The sequence below is a fragment of the Ambystoma mexicanum genome, chromosome 8, assembly GCF_040938575.1.
Source record: "Ambystoma mexicanum isolate Mex_15411 chromosome 8, UKY_AmexF1_1, whole genome shotgun sequence".
Classification (NCBI taxonomy): domain Eukaryota; kingdom Metazoa; phylum Chordata; class Amphibia; order Caudata; family Ambystomatidae; genus Ambystoma; species Ambystoma mexicanum.
In genome coordinates this window covers 1,500,526,476-1,500,545,010 of record NC_090929.1, presented here as the reverse complement: position 1 = coordinate 1,500,545,010, position 18,535 = coordinate 1,500,526,476, and the positions used below count along the sequence as shown (strand labels likewise).

The following is an 18,535-nucleotide window of genomic DNA, read 5'->3' as shown; positions in this document are numbered from 1 at the left end:
TCGCAGGATTGGAGCAGAGGTAAACCTTTGTTTAAGTTCCTGAAAGGCTTCTTCTGCTTCTTCGGTCCAAGCAAACTTTGTAGTGTTTTTTCGTAATAGTACTGTGATTGGGTGCACAACCTGAGAGAAGTCTGGGATGAACTGGCGGTAGAAGTTTGCAAAGCCCAGCATGCTTTGTACCCCTTTCAGAGACATCGGTGAAGGCCATTTCAGAATGGCATCTACCTTGTGCACGTCCATTCTGATGCCTCCTGTAGTAAGGATAAAACCAAGAAATTCTACTTCGGTGACGTGAAAAAAACATTTTTCAAGCTTTGCAAACAAGCGATGTTGACGGAGCTTGGTGAGGACTGAACGAATATGCCTGACATGATCTTGTTCCGAGGCTGAGTATACTAAGATATCGCCTATGTGCAATAAGGCGCACACATCAATTAACTCCCTTAAAACGTCATTCATGAAATATTGGAATGCCGCAGGAGCGTTGCATGACCTGAAGGGCATGACTTGATATTCAAACAAGCCGTACTTAGTACGGAAGGCGGTTTTCCATTCATCTCCTTTTCTGACTCAGACCAGGTGGTACGCTCTTCGAAGGTCCAATTTGGTATAAATCTGGGCATCTTTAACTTGGTCTAGCATCTCAGGGATAAGTGGCAAGGGGTAGCGGTTCTTCACTGTGATCTGGTTCAATGCACGGTAGTCAATACAGGTTCTCAAGTCTCCTTCCTTTTTCGGTACGAAGAACAAAGGACTGGCTGCGGGGGACTTCGAAGGATGGATAAATCCGTTTGCAAGGTACTGGTCTAAATAGGATTTCAAATGAAGGTTTTCTGGTTCTGTGAGAGCGTAGATCCTGCCGCAAGGGATTTGTGCACCAGGAACAAGGTCGATATGACAGTCTCAGGGCCTGTGCAGCGGCAATGTATTGGCTTGGTCCTTTCAGAAAACATCCTGGAAATCATGGTATTCACTTGGCAAGGTATTAGTTGCTCCCAGGGTTGATATGGTCGCTCCGGGAGTCATGGCAATACAGACGTCGGGTTTCTCCTCTTGGTAATAGCAGGCAGAGGAGCAGTCACCGGGGAAGGTTAATTTTCGTGCCTGCCAGTCTATCAAAGGGCTGTGAGCAACCAACCATGGCATCCCTAGTATTAGCCTGAACTAAGGTGCCTTGATGAGATCGAATGAAATAGACTCCCGATGTCCGTCCTAGCACAGCAAGGTTACCCTGGCTGTGCACTGGGTTACTGGTCTGGAAGTGATTTCTGTCCCATCCACGGTGGTTACCTTGTCCATAGTTGGCTTAAAACACAAAGGAAGCCCCATCTCTGCTGCCAGTTCTTAATCAATATAATTTCCAACTGCTCCGCTATCGATGTATGCTTCAACGGCATGCATTCTTGATGACTGTTGGTGGTTAATTAAGATCACTGGTATTGCAAAGTGCGAGGTCAGCAACTCTTTCTTCTCACTAGACAAACTGACCTCTACGTTTGTCGAGGCTGGTAGTTTTCCGATTCCTTAGCTTCATCCTTCTCTGTGGCCCTGACTGTTCTTCTTGGGGGTTTTACTGGACATTCTTCAGGAAATGTCCTGGTTTCCCACAATACAAACAAAGCTGCTGTTGTCTTCTTTTGTCCCGCTCTTGTTTTGTTAATGGAGGCTGTATCCCTCCAAGGTGTGTTTTCCCTTGGTCGAACATACACGGTCCGAGGGTCCGTCTTAGACCGGTCTGCCTTTCGGTCCTGCAACCGGTGGTCTAGCTGCACGACCAGATTTATGAATTCTGCACAGTCTCTGGGTGGATCAACCACCTGGGCTAAGACATCCTTTAATTCGCCTCATAAGCCTCGATGGAATAACGTGGTTCTTTTGTTTTCTGGCCACCTAGCTTCGGCAACCAGTCTGTTGAAGGTAGCAATGTACGTTAACAAGTCCCGATTCCCCTGTCGAAGGGACAAGAGTTAATTGTCTACTGCTTGTTCCTAGGTATGGCGAGCAAAAAGTTTTTCCATTTCTCTCTGGAACCCCCCAAAGTCATGTAATAGAGGATCGTCATGGACTTCCAACGGCACCAACCAATCTGCTGCACTACCACTCAGGTCTGATAAAACAAAAGCGACCTGAGCTTGGTCGTTTGGAAATGCTACAGGCCTACAAAGAAAATGAAGACGGCACTGATTGATGAATGCTGCATACTTCCGTGAGTCGCCCGAGAACCTTTCTGGTGGTGCCAGGGGCACTGTTCCAGGTAACGTGATCTGTACCAGAGTGGGTGGTATGGCAGGGTTTTGCATCGTTGGATTGCTTCCAGGTAGAGGCGTCTGTCCTGCCTGTGATTGCAAGTGTTGCCTGGTAATCACTTCAGTGCGTTCTTTGGTCACTATTAGGTCTCTCCGGAGGGCATTAGTCTCTTGTCGGGCAGAATGAACCACAGCACGAAGCTCTCCTAGTAATTGGGCCAACTGGTCCATTTCTGATGTCTCCATGGTGCCCAGGTGGATTTGTTATGGTAGGCTTCGCGTTCTGTTACGCTCACCTGGTATCCACAGGGACGCCACCCAGCTGGGTTACTCGCTGGTATGCTTCTCAGCTTTGCCCTGATGTGGTCTGCGGGGAAGGTTCTGCCTTGTGGTAGAATTAGGCGTGCTCTCCATCCTGTCTTCTTTGCAGGGGCGCGTTGTCTTTCATGGGCGAGTGCGGTCCAGTTACTTCACTGACGCCGGCCCGTTTGATATTGTTCAGGTAGGTCTTTAGTTTTGTTGCTATCCTGCATGCCTTTCTTTGTTTAAAATGTCTCTTTTTTCTCCCTTAGGTATGCAGAGCTTAAGCGCGGCAAACTGGTTTGGTTGAGCCCCGCTGGTAAATGATGGCGCATTAAGAGCGCTATGATGCAGTAAGAAAGCGCTATGCGCAGCGCTGCAAAGTCTTGCCTTTGCTAACCTGTGTTTTCCTTCCTTATAGGTCGCAGTGATCTTCAGCATGGATGGAATGTCCGGAGTGGTGCCAGCCGAGAGGCGACCAGCCAGGTAAGCCTTTTGAGCAGTTCTTAATTTGTAAATGTGTCTACTGCTTTCTTTAATGTTGCCTCCATCTTCCTCTTTCAGGTCGTTCTGTCTGGGAGGCGTGCAGATTCGAGGAAGCTGTTCTCAGTAGCTGCGAGTGTTTAAAGATGAAGACTGCAGGTAAGATGCTGCTGCTAATGATGTTCCTTTTGTCTCCTTGCAGGTTCTGCTTCTCCGAGGTTCGAGGGAATAGCTGGACACGGTGAGCGTCACGTTGCAAGCTGCAAAGTAACGCAAAGCGTGTTGTCTTGCTCGAGTGTGGTTTAAATAGCCCCAACAAAATAGTCCAGGTAAAGTAGTCCCTAGGCTGCCACACCCAAAACACTAGACTGCATAGCTTGGTTCTTAGGAACCAAGCTATGTGGATGCCTCCATGTTGGCTGACAATACAATAAAGTAGTTCCCAAGCACATTGTTTTTCATGGTGTATGAGCCTGGCACCATAGGCGCCAGGACTTACCCCATGAGGGCTTTTGAAGAGGATGCCAGGCTCTAGAGGCCCGAGTCCTGACTCCATCTGGACAATGGGTTTGCCAGACGGGGTTTTGGGCGAGGGTCGTGACAGGGGCCCTGAGGGTTATGCATCCCGATACACCCAATATAAAATCAGATTTTGGCCAAAACAATGAAGTTGGACGATGATCCTGTTGCACACATTCTCTTCATTCAGGAGTTGTGGAGAAAAGAGACGGGAGAAGCGTGCAATAAGAACGTGGCCATTTTTTTACCACATGCTAAAAAAGGGGCTTCCTAAGGAAGTCCAGCATTATCTAGACAAAGTAGTAGGGATGGAGGCCAAGAGTTGGCTGAAAACGCAGGCATATATTGTGCATTTTTGTAAAAGGTGGCAAGAGAAGGAAAAGGAGAGTACAGAGCAGGCATAAACGGCAGAGCTTGTTAAGAAGCAAGCAAACATCTGTTTGGAAGGAGCAGTGATTACCAGCTCCATGAGGAGACAGCAGAGACAATCGGGACAACAGGGATATAGTAAATTGGGTATGACACAAGGCTGGATGGACGGGTATGCTCCCGGTCCAAGGCAAATGAGGGTTTCCAAAGGGTAGGGGAGTTTTTTGTTGTTGGGGAAATGGGTCATTTTGCAGGTACGGAGGAATGGGGGCCCTGGTTTAGCGGGCAAATGGGAAATAACTATGGAGGGTTGTATGGGGTTCATTGTTAGTCATGCAGAAGGATTGGACACGTGGCACGAGATAACTGGAGCAGGCCACAGTATTTTAACATAGGAGCTCAGCAAATCCAATCCCAGAAAATGCCATATGCCTCAGGCTATGTGCAATCGCAGCAGGTACGGGCTGCACAGACCTATATGATTTAACTGGCACTGGTACAGACATAGGAGGAAAATACTTTACCCCAAGGAATGGTCACTCACTATACTGGAGCAATTGTTTTTAGAGAGAATCCTTTCCCGCTCCCCGGTGCGGATGCGTCCAGTCCTGTCTGTTTCAACCGATCGAGAAGAGGAACCCCCAGATAGGTGTGCAGGTAGGCGACGGAATGTTTTCAATTATGGTTGATAGAGGGGGTATACAATCTTCCATCAAGGAAGGTGGGTTTCCCTTGTCATGAAAACAATGGACACAGTGATTCTCTGGGCCTATCCTGCCGCTTACACTGAAGATGTACGTATTAAAAGGTAGGTACACAAAGTGTATCTGCTCCTTTATTGTATTGCACAGATACCCCAGCAAATCTCTTGGGCAGAGATCTCCTCAGCCGACTCCACATGTTGAATGGTTTCACGGAGGAGGGCTCGACTCTGTGCATACTGTAATGATAGCACGATAAGGGAGGGTACCTGTACATTTGACTTTGTTTCTTTATGGAGTAATGGTTTTGTTGAGATGGGTCCTGAGAATCAGATAATAAATGGCAGGTACCGATGTAATGTTTGTTTCGTGCTGTGCCGCAGGAGGTAACACCAGACCCCACTGTTGTGATTCTCCTAGAAGCAGTAGTCATCAAGAACAACAGGTTGGTTTCTCTGAGGCACCGACGAGGAAGGCGGAGAGCAGTGCACAGTTCTGTGCATCGATCCGACCTTATCACTAAGGGACATGTCCGATGAGCAATTGTTTGAAGACACCAAAGACACAGGAGAGATGGTTTTTGAGAATAGGGTGCCTCGCCAGATAGCGACAAAACAAAGGGAAGTACCACAGACCATTTTCATCCTTAGGAAATACATTGCCATATTGGAAGGCGGATTTGGAGAAAGTGCCAGACCATTTATGGACCATTAATCCTCATGATGTGGATCTAAGTGTTGGAGTAGTGCGGATACAATTGAAACCGGATGTGATATTACCATGGGTTAAGCCTAGAAGCAAAACCATCGCTATGGCACACAAACTGGAACAAACTGGAGGGCCAACTATGGAAAAAAACTCTGGCCGTCCCGATGTGCACCCCAATTATGAGCCTATGTTTTGAACTGGGTTTAGAATCTCTGGGGTGCAGAGCAGATTGGAAGCTCATCACATTAGATCGTGGAATAATCACCGCAAAGAAGGATTCACTCTTTTTGGATGTGAATGAGCACCTCAAAAACTAGAGATCCCAGATCCTTCTTAGCCTGGAGAAGAAAATAAGAGGAATCTTGAATAGGCTCGATCTGAACTTGGAAACCCTACGGTCAAACCCTTTGAAAGTGAAAAGATCACTAGAAACAAGCGACTGGATAGACACAATCGCTGGCGTGAGATCCCTTAATCCTCCAAACGTATTACTAAAAGTGGATACCTACAAAAATTCCCAGACAAAACAGTGAGAAACAACTTTGAGACTCAGGCTAAACATCGCCCACACTGGGGAAATATTGGCAAGAAGGAATCAGGGGGACCAGGCAAAAAAACTCTGTGGACAATGCAAATCTCCCTGTAAACAATCATTAAGACACTTATCAATGGAGTGCGAAAGCACCTGGAAGCCAGATTGCTGTTATTTAGGAGATTCATGGCCAAAGAGAAGGGCATAATATCAGAGTTTTTTTGGGACAGAATGATAGCCGGACATGAGACCACGCTAACAGCAACAATAGTACAAGTCTTGAAAATCAGTTCCATCATAGCATAAAAGGAAGACACTTGCAATATGAAAGACTGCTGCTATATTATGACTGGTTCCCCCTGTGGCCCTACAGTCTCTTTTCTTTTCTCGTTTGCTTTTATATTTCTTTTTTTCCTTTCTTTCCTTTTTTTATTACTTCTTTTCTTTTTGTGGCCATTTTGTGATAATGCTTTTTGTAAAGGTTTTGTTTTTGAATTTTTTAAAAACCAAAATAAAGAAAATAAATAAATAAAAAGATATTACCGTGGGTTAAGCAGTACCCCATGCCTAGAGAGGCAGACAAAAGGATTTATGAGACCATTATTGTGTTGTTGAAGCAAGGCATACCACCATTCTCTTTAATATCCCTACAGACACACTTCACAGTGATTGATTTGAAGAATGCACCTTTCTCTGTCCCCCTTAAACCTTGATTCTCAGTACCTTAGAGCATTTACGTATCATGGACAGAGATTCGAGCACACAAGGTTGCCACAGGGGTAAAGTGAATCTCTGAGTTTTCTCAACAGGGTGGTTCAAATGGATTTAGGGAATTTACATGTATCCAGTACAGTAATCAGTACTTGGAAGACTTACTCGTCTGTAGCACTTCAGAAGAGCAGTGTCGAGGAGATTCAATAACGCTCCTCACCCTGCTTGCGGAGAAGGGGTACAAAGTGCACAAAGAAAAATTGCAATACTGCCAGAGAGTGGTAGTATATTTGGGGCAAGTGATATCGCCTGCAGAAAGTAAGGTAACGCCAGAGAGAGCCATTGCAGTTCGGAATATGCCCCAGCCAGTCATGGTGAAACAAGTGCAGCATTTTTTTGGGGCTCTAACTATTGTAGGTCATGGATCTTTAACTACTCTAGGTATGCAATACCCTTACTGCAGGGACTCAAGGGGGTGTAAAAGGTCCGATAGAATGGTCTGAGGAGATGGTGATTTGCTTTCGGGAACTCAAGGCTGCAATCAGCAATGCTCCGGTGACCCCCAATTACATCTTTTTTCTCACTGAAACAGGCAGGTGATGACAGCAGTCCTGGCCCAGAAAACATTGCTAGGCCATAAACCTTAGCACACTATAGTGGACTCCTAGACCCAGTTATGCAAGGACAGTCCTCTTGTGAGAAAGCTTTAGCGGCAGCAGCTTTTGCAATTTAAAAATATTCAACCATTACTATGGGTTGCCCGGTGACATTGTACGTGGTGACATTTCCAATAAATAAATAAATGCAGTCTTTGCGACCTTGGAATAGTCAAAGTCAGCTTTGAAGACCCAAAGAGTTTCAGGTAGGAGGTTATTCTAGCAAATGCATCCATTGATCCCGTACGGTGTCACCTAGTCAATCCTGCAACAATTGTAGCTGAACCAGTGAAACCGGAGATTGTCCAACGTATGAAAGAGAAGAGGAAGCGAGGACGAGCGTTAAGGAGGATGACTTGGAGGGAGGTGAGGTACTTTTTGTTGATGGGTCCTCGACAATCAATCAGGACACTGGTGAGAGGTATACTGGTGCAGCCGTTGTGGGTCTTGTGGATGGGGAATACCAGGTCAGACTGAAGAAATGGTTGGCTTTGCATTACTCTGCACAAGCAGCATACTAATGGCACTTATGGAGGTGCTACAAATGAGTAAGGGGAAGGCAGTCACTATTTATTCTGACTCTGCATAAGTAACCACCACTGTTGTGCCTTCAGGCTTGTCAAGGTGGCAGAGAAGAGGGTTAGGAGATCCGACAGGGCCCTTGTCCAGCATGCTGCATTGCTGTCCAGATTAATCAAAGCACTAATATTGGCCACAGAGGTAGGGGTTGTTAAGTGCACTGCATATACTAATTGTATTAAATCAATAGCACTTGCAAATGATGCCGCAGACAGGGCAGCGAATGAAGTCGCATATTTGCCATTCTCAGATCAACCGAAAATGGAAATCGTGTCCCAGCAGGTACAGTTATAGCAGCTCTGTACACTGCAGTCCCTTTGCTTCGAATTATAGAAATGCAGGGAAAGGCACATAAGGAGGAACAGGAGCTTTGGGCAGAGAGAGGATGTGCCCTCTTGCCCACGGATTTGCTGTGGAGACAGGAGCCTACAGGGAAGGCAGTAAATACCTGTAGAACTGCTTATTGTGGCACTAGAGCAACATTACTCGTCGCATACTTCTTGATGACAAATCGCAGCAGAGCTGCAGGAGCAATGGTCCATACCAAACCTCCAGGAACAGGCAAGTAGATTTGTAGGGAAATGCATAGTTTGTAGGGAATTCAATCCTGGAAACACCATGAGGTCAGTAAGGGGAGTTTTGCTGAGGTCCTCTGGGCCATTTCATTAACTCCATATTTATTTTGTTGATATGATTGTTACCTCATAGTTGTGGTTTGCCCATTTTCCCGATGGCTTGAGGCTGGTCCCTGTGTGCACCCTGATGCTAAGTCTCAAGCAAAACCTTTGGTAAAGGAGGTATTTCCACGGCTGGGAATTTGTGAGGTTGGAAGTCCAACAATGGAACCCACTTCTTTAATGCCCTACTCACAGAGATTACTTCACTTTTGGGGATTAAGCACAGGCTGTTTTCTGTGTACCACCCTCAGGCCAACGGTGTGGAAAGAGTAAATGATGTTCTCAAGTCTCGATTATCAAAAGTATTTAGCAACGGATTTAGCACGATGGGTGCGATGTACTCAGATGGAAATGTTGTGCCTGCGAGGTATCTACCTATGATAAAGCAAAGTAAATCCTCCATCTGGTTGCAGTACACGGGTTTGTGCAGAGCATGTAAGAAACAGTGGGTGAGATTCCCAGTGGAGCCGGAGAAAGTGACAACGGTTTGGGGTACATCTTGATGGCGGCTAAATGCCAGGTTCTGGTGTCGTTCATGTACAACCTAGTTCAAAACCGCATGGAGATACCACACACCAACACTCTATCTAGGTGGGCAGGAGACATGCAGCTGAACATTACAGATGATATGTGGGAAGACTCGAGGTTCAAACTGATACAGCCAACAGTATTGCACTGCTACCACTATACACTGTCTAGGTTTATGACAGTTCTCGAAGGAGGGGACGGATGAATGCCCTAGGTGAGTTATTGCCGATGCTGGGTATTTCCACATGATATGAGACTGTCCACTAATATTACCCTTCTGGACAGATGTGTGTGAGCTATTGTCCGAGATGATGGGTAGAAACATTGATCCCTCCCCTATGCAATGTCTATTCCATAACACATATGAGCAAATTTGTGGGTTTCTGCTTTCTGCTAGCCAAGCGCTGCATTCTGCTGCAATGGATAAGTGCACAGATCCCACCAAGGATCACTGGCTTAGCTCGTGGTGTGGGCTAATGACATGGAGGAACAGTGGTCCCTTCTAGATCTCGCCGTAAGGACATATGGGGCCCGCTTAAAGCATACCTCCTGCAGACAGCACCCTCACAGGATACCCTGAGGTTTCACAGTCTGACGGACTCTAAACTTTGCAAGTTTGATGGCTGAACTTTCATCTAGTTTGTTGGTCCACTAGGTAAGCTGGTTTGTTTCCCTTCTGGCCTCACCCGGCTGTATGTGAGTTAAGTTTGTTTGTCTCGCCCTCGATATGTCCAACGATAATGTATTTAATGTATGACGCCAAGTGTACTAATGAAGAAAGTTGGGGGGAAAGTATGTAGTGATTTGCATAAAAATTGGCACTATTGCCTACCAATTGTTTTGTTTTATTTTATTTGAGGAATCAGCCAGGGAAAGATCACCACCTTAGCCCCATGAAACTGTGACTGGGCGTAGGTTACACAAACCGCTCTCACCTGCATGCACAGTATCAGATGCACATAAATCCGCAGGGGTCTTGGGTGAGTAGTTTAGGGAGTACCTTAGGGCCTTAACCACAAGTGTCAGAATTATATCTTCATAGGTTAGGTTGCATCTTCTCACCAACAGCCTACAAGAGAAAGAGGCATAGAATCAGACAATCTGCCCCAGGGACTAAGTGTTCATCCACTCCTTTGCACGATGCTGGCATGAGCACCGTTTACATGGGCCGCACTGCATGGTTTTCGTAACTGTGACTGTTGCGAAGGTGGAGAGCAGCAAGAACTGGGTCCACATCAGCGACGTATGAAGGGATACCGGCACCCCTCCACCAGCACAGGAGCAGGATCAAGTATACCAAGTTAAGTATGCCCTAAGGATTCACAGATCATTCCAGTGAAAAAGGGGGGAGCAAATGAAAACCAGCAATTATTTTTTAAGAATAAGAAGAAACTTTGGATTTACAGAATGATGATTTGTTTTTCTTGTTTCACTGCTCATCATGTTCAAAGATGGCAAACAGTATGGATGTGAATGGTTTAAATGGATCCATTATTATAGAATTTGAGTACATATTATTGAGGTTGCAAAGGAATTTTGACATCAATTTCCTGGGCAGTGAGAACAATGTAAATGTAGGCCCGAAAGAAGATGCACAGGGATTTGCAGCAGATAATGTATGGTATAGCCATATAAGGAAAGTGGAGGGGGTAATCTGTAGGATTTTGCTATATCTGCTCTTTCATCCCCCATCCTTCTGGTGTCCCTAGGGTGTTTATTCTGGATGAAATAGAGTTAGCAGAGGCACTGTGTCTAGTGCACCTAGCATTGCACAGGGTCCGAGGGCAGTTTCAAGGGCAATCAGTCACAGCATCTATTTTACCTGTTGGTGAAGAATGTTCAGCTACAGATCGTAAAGAGCAGAAGAATGTTCGTTGTACGCAAAGAGTCCAGTTGAGTTTAAAAGGGGCCATTATCATCAACAACCAATGGGAGTAAGGTGTGAAGAGCTGTAGAGCTGGAGGGATGAGGGGATGAGGGGATTCTCAGAAGACAGGGTGGCAAGTGTAAACCACAAATGTGGAAATGTGTGGCTAAATATTTAAAGTATCTGACATGGCACAAGGAGACAGCAAAACCTGTCACCATACAAACACTGACCCATGTTTCTCTGGGTTTAAAGGGAGATGGCACAGCGCCTGTTGGCACAAATGATAACTGCAGCCGCACGCTTTGCCTCGCTGATCTGGCTGGAGGTACAGCTGTGCTTCTCGATGTATTTTTGACTTGTGGACAGTATGCCTACAGACCTAAAGGGTGGTCTGACACCCAAATCTTCCCTTAGTTATAGTTATCCCACATTGTGATTCAGATGATTTTATTCTTAAGTGATTTGCCGAAAGCCCATTATTTGGTAATGTGTTATTGTGACTTTATTCGGCTTCTATGGAGGGCAGATTTCCTTTAAAAACCTACGGTTCCCTGGTTGGTATCGTAATGTTCATACCATGCGACCATGGTGAGTGTAGGTGGGTATAAGTATAATTTGTGGACCAGAGTTCTAATGAAGATTCTTTTCTATCCTCATGCGTGAAGTGTCGTTTATATCTCTTGAACTTCAACAGCAAAGTTCCTAAATCCTGATTTTTCCAAAATTCTGGGGAGAGATCAAACTGTGGTCTGGCATGGGTGTTTTTAGTCCAATGCCATTGCACAGATACAGTGTAGAGATGAGTTGACCGGTTTCAGTGGTATGGGGACCACTTTCATCAGGGCTTGAACAGCTGTTAGTATTTTTAATTGCAGCTTGATCTGGCAGTATGTGTATGAGGACCCGCCTGTAGAGGATACAAAGCGGGTGGGCAGGAACAAACTAGGAGAAATTATAAATGGATGAACTCCAAGTTAGGCCGGATACAATCGGTCTGCCGGGTACTGGTGTTTTCCTCTTATGGAATTTTGGGAGTGCAAATGCACTGGCAGAGCACCGTTCATGTATTCAGACGAAAAAAACATCAGCACCAATGATTGAACATTTCGTCAAACAGAACCACGGCCGCCATGAGTTTCCGTGTCTATTATTCAAAATGTCAACATTCCAACAAGGGGATGGAACCTTCACGAATTACTGTACAGGCGAGAACAACAATGGACATTCAGACTAAAAACGAACACCAGTGTTCTCAATGAACCATCATCCTGGCAGATCGTTGTGACGACCAGTGGTCCCCTCTCCCTCCTGCTTTTCAGTCTTTCCCTCTTCCCTGTTCTTTCTTTCTTCTTTTTCTTCCTCTTTTTCTTCCCCTCTTTCCTTTCTTCCCCTTGTCTCCCTCCTTCCTTGCCGTTTTCCTTTCTTTTCTTTCTCCTCCCTCTTCTCTCTGGAACTCAACTTCTGTGCCCACTGTGGATCCACCTTACCTCTCGGGTGTTCTGTGCCATATGTCATTTGATGCCCTGTCATAGCTCCACCTAGCCTGTGACTGTGGATCAGGTAACATACAAAACCATGTTGCCTCCCAGTGATTATACCTAGATGCGTAGCCATCTACTGCCTATGTAGGAAAACGAGGGGACATGACATTCCATCATGTCATTGTGCTATGACATTCCATCATAAACACATACCGATGGCACTATGGAATGTTCCAACTACAACACCTAGAACATCTAGAGCGATTTGACAGGTATCCTAGCACAGTGTTTTTTCCCTGTCCTCACCACATGTATTATGCCCCTCCATATTGACCTTGAATCACCTGCACCATTGTATCTATCGTTGTTGATCTAGATTCCTAGATGTATCCTCAATCATCTTTATGAACATCCGATATAGATAACCAGAATAGGTTATATATTATATTACGGCCCAACTGCATGCTACATTAGACTCTCCTTATATGGGCCCTATAACCGCAGTATTGAGGCATGAGACCATATGTGTATAATTGGGCAATATATTCTGTAGATTGTGACTATCGCCTCACCCACATACTTACTTCTTCAGTATATGGGGGGCCATCACTACATCTACCAGCAGCCCCTGCATCACATGACATTTTGCCAGGTGATTATTAATATCAAAAGAGGAAAACCGGTAGACTACTGTACAAACCAGTTGGCAGTGTCTACTATGTCTATATCCGGGTGGATCAATATCACAATATAATAGAAGACAGAGCTAGCGATACAGGTACTGATCTCAAAACATCTAAAAGGAAAGGGGGACCAGGCACATCTAAAAAATTACAACATCATTTTTAATAATAAATCAGAGGATTAAAAAACATGATTAAATTCAATGGTCCACAATACAAAACTTATCAGAAAAACATAGGAATACGTAATAGGCAGTACATGCTTAGTAAAACAAATTCAAGAAAAAACAGAGTACATCTTAGACAACCTGCTGTGTACCAAACTCCATTTGGATTAGTATATCATATTTTCACTTCTCTGTTTTTAATCCAGAGAGCTGTCTCGACATGTTTCTGTTCACAAACACAAATAACGAACATTCATCAGGAGAAAATAGTTACAACGAAAAACCTAGAACTCTGGTCCACAAATTTTTACTTATACCCACCTACACACACCATGGTAGCATGGTATGAACATTACGATACCAACAAGGGAACCGTGGGTTTTTAAAGAAAATCTGCCCTCCATAGAAACCGAATAAAGTCACAAATTGTTTACTTGGAGGACAGTCTTGTATGACGAAAAGGCAATAACACATTACTAAATAATGGTCATACAGATAATTGCCTGCGGCCTGGCGAGGTGTGTGCTGTTTCGCCCCGTTACATTTGCCTGTCTTTATTATTCCTGAGGAACATTTAATCCTTGCCTGCCTGATGTTCAAAGCCACATATGTGACCCCTTTGTTCCCTGTGCCTCTTGCGTCCCCTGTATCATCATACATGGGACCAATGACTTTGCCTGATCGTGGAAAAGATGGACCATTGCGACGGACCAAGCGCTCAAACTAAATATCAGCGGCATATTCAAATGCTTTAATGAACATTCCAGAGCTATTTTGTTTGTTTAGTCAGATGGAAAAAAAATGTCTTCACTCCTGCATCTGTTGTCCAAGCTGCTGGAAATGCAAAGTGGCTCCAGGGGACCTGGTACGAACACCTGTTATTTGTGGATTTCAGTGCCATCAAGTAAGAACTACGGGCCCGAGGATCATTGCCTTGCAGAATAGATACATCCTCGACCTCCTAACAGCTAAGGAGGGAGGGGTCGGTCAGAAGATGGGGAGTACCTGCTGTACATATGTGCCTCCTAATGATTTGGAGAATGGGATCCTGACACAGAATCGCTGCCTTGCACAAGCTTAGGGTGGTCATGGCAAACGAGGCAGGAATCACAAATGACCCTTGGTTGGACTCTTTGTTTTTTGGGTGCCATCTTGGATGAGCCGGATGAGCTAGCTGTCGAAGATATTAATGCCATTTATTTTGTCTTTTTTTCTTGTCATCTTTTGCTCCTGCCCAATGCTCTTACGATGCTGTTATGCGCAGGTACAGAAAGCAGCTGCCATGACTGAGTCTGTTGAAAGCTAGAACCACTATTTCATATCATGTGGGTACTCAGACTGAAGCCATCTTGTGTCCTCCACCAAGTTGGGATGATTGTGTGGAGCAGCGGGCAGATTGCGGAAATGGTGGGACGGACGAATTGGGTTTTTTCAGCAGAGGAGTATGGCCATATTGGGACGAATGCAAAATGGTTGAAGGGTTTTTCCCCCCCGAGAAGACAGTTTTAAAGAACAAGATCTTGGTTTAATAGTTTAAGTATTAACTAAAGTGGGGAATGTTGAGGTTGTCAGGAAAGGTTCCAATGAGAAAGAGGGATTCATGCTGCGCGCGTCATATTGGTAACTGGGGGAGCTGCGAAGTTTGCACGATGTTGCAATTTTACATGTATCTAGCACAGTTAATGAGAACGGGATATGTGTTACTTTAGTGTTACTTTGTGTTTAAGTTGACACAATAGGTTTTTGCATGCACGCAGCAAGATAAATGTCAAAACCGCTGATGAAATATAAATGCAATATAGGTATGGTGCGTCACAAAACGCTTAGAAACTAGAGCTTCATAATGCACATGCGAGAAAGGAGATTTGTCAGGAAGGAACCACTGCAAAGAGGACGGAGTAGTTTTAAAACATGCATGCACAGATATATATATATATATATATATACCCTGCAGCCAGGGCTTTGCAAGGTGAACTCTGTGTGGCTGGGAAAACTGGAGGGAAGGCAATGAGTAGCCGCACCATTATCAGATGGTCAGTTACAGCCAGGCTGGGTTTTTACGACGTGGCAGCATTGCAGAAATAAGTGTATGGGGGCGTGTTATTTATTGTCCAGAGGAATCCGGCCATCTGTTCGCGGCCAAGTAATAAACCTGGGGTGAAGAGACACCTAAGAGCAGAGTTGACTGATATTTTATGGGTTTCGATTATTTTCTCAAATTGTGTCCGGAGGCCATACGTGTTGATTTGGTAGTCGTTTAGATTATAGTGAAACAAGGACGCCAGCAAGTCTGGGTGGGTGAGATACTAATCACCAGTTCAAAGGAAACTTATTTATTCTCCTATCCCTATATTGTTTGAATTGTGCTTACAAAACATGTGCTATCAAGTCTGGGGTGAATAGGTCCCAGGCAAGCTGAAACTTGTAATGAATTAGGTTGATGTTTAAATGTGTAACTATGTGATGATGTCATGACCTACCACGAAAGACTACAGGAAAGGGATGTGCTACAAATGTGAGCGGATGATGGTAGAGAAATAAATGTGACCAATGAGAACGTGGGAATTCGAGAAGATTGGATTTCTTTTGTATAGGTTTGACCAATCATGTGTGGGGAATGATTTGTAGTAAAAATATGTGGGAGTGTTTTAACTGTTGCAAAATATATATAATGTGAAATATGTGTGTGGTTCAGGGAGACTCTGGTTAGTTTGACTCTAGAGAGTCATCTAGCTCCTCCCGGCTGATTGTACAACAAACCTGATTTACATACAAACATGCACTTGCTTCTTAAGTGGTTCACCTACTTTGGGTTAAGGGGATCAGAGGCCCATTCGCACATTTGTAATTTTTTTTTAATGTATCGATAATCTATTTTTTATGTTACCTTAAAGTTATGATTTCTTTTGTTTCTAGACTATGTTTTTGTTGGATTAACCTTAACTCTTTTACAAATAATTTAGAAACAACTGCTTTACATATAATTAAAAAAAATGGTGTATATGTGCATGGTCTGACTGCTACACAAAGATATATGACAGCACAATGCTTGTAGGTACATATAATTGAAACATATATGCTTGAGTAACATTATGCAAATACCTTATTTAATTTTATCCCTATTGCCTGAATTTCTTTTGTTCACTTTGGGGAGATAAGTTCAAGTGATGCCACTGCTGACAAATATTACGTTGTGTCACCTTCTGAATTGTCACTGGTTGTCAAAGGTCACTGGTTGTCAAAGGTCCTACCACATCATGACTGCCAACAGGGGCTGACTCTTTCCCATTAATCAGCTCTGAAAGCTTGAAATGAATTGCCCTAGTATGGCTCTAAGAATCATGCTAATCAACAGCAACCTGTGTGTGGGGGCAAGAGTGAGGTACCTAATGGTTGTTGAGGTAGTGTGGTTGGCTACTACAGCAAGACTCCAGTAAAGCTGTGAATCATGAAGCAGCAACGCTCAATATTGATAGCTAAACACATAAGTCATGGGAATGTTTACATATCCGATTCCTGCTCCGAAAACAGCAGCAATGTGCAATCCTCACCTCAGAGCTCCGTGACCCCTTTAGGACCTGCTTGGTGAGGGCAATGACATCAACACTGCAAGTGTTAACCTTCTCGGTCAGCAGTCCCTTGACGGACTGCCCGAAACGAGCTTGGCTCTCTGCAGATGTCATCTTAGGTGCAACATCCTTCTCCATGATGGCTCAGACTACTGAAAAAATATCATCTATATACAGGCAGAGACAGAAGAGAAGAAAAAAAAAATGTCTTATTGGGAAACACGGTCTCACCATAAAAAAATACATAAATGCTTAGTATAAAATAGGTACATTTTTCCTTAACATTTCAGAAGTGCAACACACGTTTCCAATGACAAACACCCTTATTCGCTTATTAGCACAAAACAAGTGCAGATGCACTGCAATAGCAAATTCGAACAACGCTTTGAATGTACCAAGATTGTAGATGTATCCAGGAGTCATACAGAAGTATTAGGTCCCACATTTCAGCAATGAAACAGCTCATGTGTATATTAGAATTAAGACTGTGGGCTGGTAAGGTGTGGGGAATGGGTGTGCAGGGGGTTACAGGAACAAAAAACAAATTAACCGGTCATCTGTTACACAGCAACTTAATAAAAACAACTTTCACCAACAAAGATAATTACGCAATTAATGCAGAATGTGCCACCTCTAAAAATCAAGGTCTTGGTAACTAGGAATTTCGCCAAATTAAGACTCTGGAGAAGTAGGTTTTATTTTGAGCCCGAGCTGAGAAATGCAAACCTTCAGTACTTGGATCACCAATAAATGAATTTCTCTCAAACAGCTCAAATTGTATTCAGCCACATGCTGAATGGTACATGACAATTGCAAATCAACACTGCCAATATCATCTCAAAGATACAGTGCATAAATGCCTTTTTCCATCAACAAAGTCTCCAACGGTAGGCCACATTGAACACCAACACCATCAAGCGTACTCCCCTGTACATCCACTCAAGTCAAGTATAGAAAGTGTCAAAATAGAATGGGTCACATAGTATTCAGGGAGACATTGTGAGGTTCCAACAGCACTGGGGATTGGTCCTGGCGTATCTGCAAGGGGACTATATGAAACAGTGGTGCCCGCACAGCTTGCCCATACTGGACATTAAGTGAATGGACAAGGATACCTGCCTGAAACAGGGGGGGGGGGAATGGGAGGCGGCTGCTGCAGTGGGGATGGAGTGGGAATGTTCGGTTTCTATGCCAATACAAATACATTTTAAGAAACAATTCAGGCTGAACTCACGCACTCAACTTGCCAACATCCACATGTTGCTTAAACCTACCACTGGATCTTCCCCCCCTCTCCTCAAGCACTCCCTTGTGCACCCCCTCCTTGAAAAGCCTTTGTCCGATCCTACCTGCCCAGCTAACTGCCGCCCGATCTCAATCACTCTCCACACCGAATCGGTTGGTTGCCTCAACGACCATCAATCTGGTTTCAGAGCAGCCAGAAGCACAGAAACTGCTCTCCTGCCTGAACACCTGTGAAGATCTGCTCTCTAATCTTGACTCCAGCCTTCCTTCTGTCCTCCTTCTCCTTGACCTTCCCTCTGCTTTTGACCCGGCCAATCACAACATCCTGATCAATCGAATCTGCGAGAACCTGGGCATCACAGATCAGGCCCTGAAGTGGTTGACCTCCTTCATTCGGGACCGTCACTCCAAGGTCAACTTGGGTCCTTTCTCTCCACCACCTCCCTCTCCACATGTGGTTTTTCCCAGGGCTCTACCCTCTCACCCTGGCTCTTCAACGTATACTTGGCCC

The 18,535-nt window shown here is 44.7% G+C and overlaps 1 protein-coding gene across 2 annotated transcripts in view; it reads right to left on the bottom strand.

Annotated features, from left to right (window-relative positions):
- BORCS7 (BLOC-1 related complex subunit 7) overlaps nucleotides 1-18,535 on the bottom strand; it is a 200,751-nt gene that overhangs the window by 134,887 nt on the left and 47,329 nt on the right. For both annotated transcript variants that reach the window (XM_069611691.1, XM_069611690.1), the window contains one exon: nucleotides 16,762-16,946. In XM_069611691.1, coding sequence (XP_069467792.1) covers nucleotides 16,762-16,917 — 156 coding nt within the window. In that variant the 5' untranslated portion in view covers nucleotides 16,918-16,946. The remainder of the gene's footprint in view (nucleotides 1-16,761; nucleotides 16,947-18,535) is intronic.